Genomic DNA, 6,780 nt, shown 5'->3' with positions numbered 1-6,780 from the left:
GATACCTATCGAGAACTGTAGAACTGTAGAACTATGCTGGATGCAAGTAATTCTGCAGTATTTTTATGAGATACTAAACTTTGAGATGCTAACTTCACACACGTTTAATCGGCATCGCGGAAAAGCGACAACAATACTTCGAGAGATGCGAGTATCGATGCCATGCCCTTTTTTAAAAAGGAAAATATCTATGAATTTACAGAACTCCAAATTCTTTTACGCAGTCAAAATATTTACAAAAATGAAGACAGCAAAGGACAATTTTATGTTACTAACAAAAAAATTTAATTTTTATGTAAAGAAATTATTACACAAAACTTTATCGCGAAAGGCAACTTTGAAATTTAAAGTTTTAGATTCCCTTAGCAAATATTCATTTTTTATTGAGACTTAGTTATTTTTTATTGAGACGTAGTTATTAATTTGAAATGCTGATAGGGAAACGCAAGCAGCTCCCATAACCTTCCTCTGACTATGCCATTGATAATGTAAATTATTTATTTATAATTTATGCATAAGGCCGGCGCACACACTTTGCATGACGCATAAGAGAGAATCAATCAATCATCAGGTATTTATCTTCCCAGGATAGAAATAAAGACCTCTGATTAATTCTCTTTATGCGTTTATGCATAACGTGTTATGCAAAAGTTTGTGACCGAGCCCATAAAATAACCGTAGCATTTAGCGCAGACTCAAACCACATCTACATATTTTTCGATACGCCGATTTTATCGACACGAGAATACGAGATGACGAGCGTTAACAGCGCTCGCGCAGCGACGCATGCGCAAGATCAGCTCCTCCATTGACTCCATTCACGACGTTGTTCCGGTCGCATCGATCGTCGCGAGTGGCGGTTATCGTGGTGAGGACGATCATCGGAAGAATCATCATTGGCGTCATCAAGATTAACCGTCTCGTTTGGAAATAATCGAGCCGTTTTGAGTCTCGCCGATTCGGCAAGATGACCGCTATACCGGGAACGGTGGCGTTCGACGAGTACGGCCGGCCCTTCATCATCATCCGTGACCAGGAGAAGCAGCGACGCCTCACCGGTCACGACGCGATTAAGGTGAGATGACGACGAGTCTCGCTTTTATTCAACCCGGCTTGCTTCCGGCGCCATCCCGTAGGATCTCTTCTGCGGATGACGTGCGGGTATCGACGTCTCGTCGTCGCGCCTCCGAGAATCTTGCGATTACTCCGGACTACACTCGAAAGACCTTCGACCACGTGCGATAATGGCGGTGTGATGGCGGTATTTCAGGGCTTGGCGATGTGTCGGATAAAATATTTAGGCCAGACCGACATTCAGTATAGAGCCGACTTAACACTCTCGTTTCTCGAGATTTTGACTTGTAATTTGGGTACAGTAGTCCAGATATTAACGTATCTCAGTTAAAATGTATCTTTCTTTTCAGAGGACCTTGAATTCTTTCGTGACCATATAAGGCAATCCATAGCTTTAGCCTGTTGGATTTCATGAGATATTTGTTTTCACCATTTTAATTTTAAATTTGAAGGAAATTGCATTTTAAAATTTAAATTGTAAAATTAATTTATTAAATAACGAGGCAAAAGATATGTGCAGCAAGAATTTGGATCTTAAATATATATATATATATTTTTCTATATTTTTTTACAGTCGCATATTCTGGCAGCACGCAATGTGGCAAACATTCTAAAAACATCTTTGGGGCCTAAGGGATTGGACAAACTGATGGTGAGCTCAGATGGAGATGTCACTGTAACCAATGACGGCGCGACAATCTTAAAGAATATGGATGTAGACCACGAAATTGCCAAACTGATGGTGCAACTGTCAAATTCTCAAGACGACGAGATTGGTGATGGAACTACAGGAGTAGTCGTATTGGCTGGTGCACTTCTGGAACAAGCTGAACAGTTGTTGGACAAGGGAATTCATCCAATCAGAATTGCTGATGGTTTTGAATTGGCAGCCAAGTGTGCGACTGAGCATCTCAGAACTATAACGGAAGATTTTAAGGGAACCCCAAAAAATTTGGAGCCTTATATTGACATAGCTATGACCTCGTTAGGTTCAAAAATGTAATAAAATATTTTCATTGTTTTTAAATTTTATTTGCGATGTTTTTCTATATTTAGTTTTTCTAACATACGTTTTGTACGTTTATCTGTTATAGTGTTAATAAACATCACAGACAGATGGCGGAAATTGCTGTCCAAGCTGTATTGGCAGTTATGGATCCTGTAACTCGCGACGCTAATTTTGAACTAATCAAGATAGAAGGAAAGGTTGGTGGGAGGTTGGAAGATACTGTCTTGGTACGTGGTGTTGTTGTCGACAAGGACTTCAGTCATCCACAAATGCCGAAGGTAAGGTTTGGATAGTGTCTCACATTGGATTTTTTCTTTATGACAAACAAGTTGCATATTATTTTAACGTCCACATAATGTTACAGAGATTAGAAAACGTCAAGCTGGCCATCTTGACATGTCCGTTTGAACCACCAAAACCCAAAACAAAACACAAGTTGGACGTCACGTCGGTCGATGACTACAGAGCCTTACGCGATTACGAGCGCGAGAAGTTTACGGAAATGGTGAAGCAAGTCAAAGCTGCCGGCACGACATTGGCTATTTGTCAGTGGGGCTTTGATGATGAAGCTAATCATCTCCTGCTGCAGAATAACTTGCCTGCAGTTAGATGGGTCGGCGGTCCAGAGATTGAAGTGCGTAGTCTCTTTGTAATTGCATTTCTCTTTAATTTTTTTCATTAATTTTAATTACTTTTGTAACAATTATTAACTTGTTTTAATGATGAGAAAACGTGCCAGAGGAGAAGCGAGAGTTCAGGGAACTGGCTTATCTTAGTTTTAGAAGTATTGGTTTTCTCTCGTAAGTTGATGTTAAATTAACTTTCGAAAAGATAAAAACTTTGAAAACCAGTTAAGTCGGTGATCTGACTCTCGAGGTTGGCTCCAATGATTCAAAGATTATGAGATCTGAAATAATAGCGATATTTTTTGTTTTGTATCATGTGTTTGTGTAAAATATACATGAAGGAATCAATCCTTTTTTTTCAGCTTATTGCTATTGCGACCGGTGGACGCATTGTACCTCGCTTCGAGGAATTGACGCCAGGGAAACTTGGTCATGCTGGTGTTGTCAGGGAATTGACGTTCGGCACAACGAAGGATCGAATGCTAGTCATCGAGGAATGCCAAAACTCTCGTGCTGTGACAATCTTTATTCGCGGCGGCAACAAGATGGTACGTAACGACAGCTATGTATAAAAATAACTTCCATGCAAGGAGAATTTCAGTAGTACTCATTTAAATGTACATAACTGACCAGACACCTTGCAATAGTAGTGCATTGCAATTATACAAAATATTCAATGTTCTGTATTAATTGAACTTATTTTTTTGTGATGCAACATTCATTTGTGTTATTTAAATAATTCTCAGAATTCATAATGTAAAATACGTATTGTTTTTGTTTTTATAGATTATCGAAGAAGCGAAACGATCGTTACATGACGCATTATGCACTGTACGTAATGTAGTGAAAGACAATAGGATTCTTTATGGTGGAGGGGCGGCGGAAATTTCTTGCGCGCTGGCATGCATGGCGCAGGCTGATAAAATCAGAACTTTGGAACAGTATGCCTTCCGTGCCTTTGCTGAAGCTTTAGAGAGCGTTCCCATGGCGCTCGCGGAAAATTCAGGCCTTTCTCCGGTTGATACTATAGCGGAAATTAAAGCGCGTCAGTTAGCCGAAAAAAATCCTGCTCTTGGTATCGATTGCTTAAATCGAGGCACAGCGAGTAAGTTTCAATCGCTATACCGTATTGTATACCGTTTTATATACGTTAATCATGAAATTATCACGAATTGTTACAGATATGAAGAAACAGAATGTCATCGAGACATTGACGAGCAAGACGCAACAAATTTTATTGGCTACGCAACTTGTGAAGATGATCCTGAAAATTGATGATATACGCTCACCTCACGACCACGGCGATATTTAAAAATTTAAGTTTAATTATGTTTTATTATATTAAATGTTCCAATTGATATCTATGTGTTGCGTTTATTTTTAGATTTGTAATAATTCAGAGCTTCAATTAGTTGAATTGAAAATTGTTTCACGTCTCTTTTGCTACAATTTGTACAATATATATTGAGATACATTATCTCTTGTATATCAGTATAAAGTAATATGATCAAGTGATATCTGATTTACAGGCACGTTTGTATTTGCTATACCTCTTTCAAAAGAAAATATATTAAATTTTTTTATATAGCAGATTTAATTATTTTAATCGGAAATCAATAAAACAAGTTCTGATATGGTGCTTTTATAATGGTTTTTCGTACGAGGAAATATTAGAAAAAACTTATATTCTTGATTAAAAGCTTTCGTTCTTTTAGATTGTAATGTAATTTATATTGCTCATATGTTGCCTTCAATTTATTTAATTTTTTTTTTCCATTTCTATAACCAGAGAGGAACCTGAGAGCGGTCCTCGCGTTGTTTTAGGTGTTTTCATCCATCAGCGTCTCTATGTGCACAAAATGTGCACATTGAACTACGTAGTCAAATATCTATAAATCCCGTAGGTAATGTGCATGACTTTTTGGGTCTCTTCTATGTTATGTTCACGTTTATTTGGTTCTGTTTCATGCTGTACCCGTAAATTTTACAATTATATGCATTCATATTTTAAATCTGTTTTATGCAAATGTGCATAATCGTGTTCTATAAATGTGCAATACCACATATACATGATACAAATTCAATTAATTGATTTGATAAAAATTTACTCACCGATTGCTGTTGCTGCTCCTGCTGTTGATGCTGCTGCTGCTCCTGCTGTTGATGCTGCTGCTGCTCCTGCTGTTGATGCTGCTGCTGCTCGTGCTGTTGATGCTGCTGCTGCACCTGCTGTTGATGCTGCTGCTGCTCCTGCTGTTGATGCTGCTGCTGCTACTGCTACATTTCTTTTCCGGAATACTGAGTCGCTCCATGTCGCCGCTTTCTGCTGACATTGTCCTGCTATTCTCGAACCGCACATTAATAACGATCGCCCGATACTTTATTCGGCACTCCCGATATTACAGATAATATATCACACACGAGTAAAACGTAAACCGCGCGTGAGAATTTCACTTGGCGCGACCGTTACATTTGAAAAAATACGTGAAAAGTACGGCTCGTCTGATTTTCGCGCGAGAATTTCGTATGCTCGCACGACTAGTAGCACTTCACTTAATTGGCACTCGCGATATTCTACCGAACGTATCCCCTTCGAGCAAACACTTTGCTCGAACGCGCACGCGAACACTTCACTCGAAAACGAAGGCAAACGCACGATGCCGCACTTTACAAATGAATACTCTGCTACGTATGATCTCACATGGCTCGCGTATCGTTTGCTAGCACGACGGCACTCTCAACACAACATAGTATCTGCACAACACCGCACAATTCAATTCTGAATACGCGAGACATGCACGGAGTCGACAGAACGTCTGACCGGCGCTGAAGTGGCGTACGTGCCTAGCTACGCCGAGTGGCGCCGACTAGCGCCGAGTACCGCCGAGTCTGCCTGCCAGCGGTCACGTACGCCCCGTACGCTGCTGCCGCCATGTTGCTCCGCGCTCCAGCGCCGGTCGGGCGCATCGGACGTTCTGTCGACTCCGTGCGTGTCTCGCGTCTTCAGAATTCATTATGCGCAGGTACGGTGTTGTGTTGAAAGTGTCGTCGCGCTAACAGACAACCCGCGAGTCATGTGAGATCGTACATATCAGAAGTCGTATTCATTTGTAATGCGCGGCATCGTGCGTTTGCCTTCGGTCTCGAGTAAAGTGTTCGCGTGTGCGTTCGAGCAAAGTGTTTGCTTGAAGGGGATACGTTCGGTAGGAATATCCCGAGTGCCAATTAAGTGAAGTGCTACTAGTCGTCGTGCAAGTATACGAAATTCTCGAAACGAATTTGTCTCCGTTCGTTGTATCTCGGCGCGTAATTTTCATTCAACCGCTTTCCTCGGCCTGCGTTTCCACGAAGTTACGCGACGTCACGCCACTTTCGTGTTGATTTTCGCCGCCAATCAGACGAGCCGTCCTTTTCACGTATTTTTTCAAATGTAACGGTCGCGCCAAGTGAAATTCTCGCGCACGGTTTACGTTTTACTCGTGTGTGATATATTATCCGTAATATCGGGAGTGCCGAATAAAGTATCGGGCGATCGTTATTAATGTACGGTTCGAGAATAGCAGGATGATGTCAGCAGAAAGCGATATCCATGGAGCGACTTGGTATTCCAGAAAAGGAATGTAGCAGTAGCAGTAGCAGTAGCAGCAGCAGCATCAGCATCAGCATCAGCATCAGCATCAGCATCAGCAGCAGGAGCAGCGACAGCAATTGGTGAGTGAATTTTTATCAAATCAATTAATTGAGTTTATATCATGTATATGTGGTATTGCACATTTATAGAACACGATTATGCACATTTGCATTAAACAGATTTAAAATATGAATGCATATAATTGTAAAATTTACGGGTATAGCATGAAACAAACATAACCATTATATAAACGTGGACATAGCATAGAAGAGATCCAAAGTCATACACATTACCTACGGGATTCATAGATATTTGACTACATAGTTTAATGTGTACATTTTGTACACATAGAGGTGCTGATGGATGAAAACACCTTAAAACGATGACCGCTCTCAGGTCTCAGGTTTCTCTCTGCTATAACAATAAAATAATTTATTTTC

At 40.5% G+C, this 6,780-nt stretch overlaps 1 protein-coding gene across 1 annotated transcript; it reads left to right on the top strand.

Annotated features, from left to right (window-relative positions):
* Positions 1–813: 813 nt before the first annotated feature.
* Positions 814–4,298, top strand: LOC105828402 (T-complex protein 1 subunit epsilon). Its single transcript, XM_012666710.3, has 7 exons — positions 814–1,075; positions 1,649–2,073; positions 2,169–2,361; positions 2,448–2,717; positions 3,072–3,257; positions 3,496–3,814; positions 3,891–4,298. The coding sequence occupies exons 1-7, from the start codon at positions 968–970 to the stop codon at positions 4,019–4,021; spliced, it is 1,632 nt and encodes a 543-aa protein (XP_012522164.1). The 5' UTR covers positions 814–967; the 3' UTR covers positions 4,022–4,298.
* The last annotated feature ends 2,482 nt before the right edge of the window (positions 4,299–6,780 follow it).

This window comes from Monomorium pharaonis, chromosome 2 (assembly GCF_013373865.1).
Source record: "Monomorium pharaonis isolate MP-MQ-018 chromosome 2, ASM1337386v2, whole genome shotgun sequence".
NCBI classification, from domain to species: Eukaryota; Metazoa; Arthropoda; class Insecta; order Hymenoptera; family Formicidae; genus Monomorium; species Monomorium pharaonis.
Note: the sequence above shows the minus strand (reverse complement) of the source record. Positions and strands in the feature narration are given on the sequence as shown.

Bases quoted from the DNA above. Each gene is read 5' to 3' on its own strand.
- LOC105828402 (XM_012666710.3), top strand. From the start codon at position 968: ATGACCGCTATACCGGGAACGGTGGCGTTCGACGAGTACGGCCGGCCC. The intron at 3,258-3,495 runs GTACGTAACGAC...TTGTTTTTATAG, and splicing joins TTCGCGGCGGCAACAAGATG to ATTATCGAAGAAGCGAAACG. The intron at 3,815-3,890 runs GTAAGTTTCAAT...GAATTGTTACAG, and splicing joins CTTAAATCGAGGCACAGCGA to ATATGAAGAAACAGAATGTC.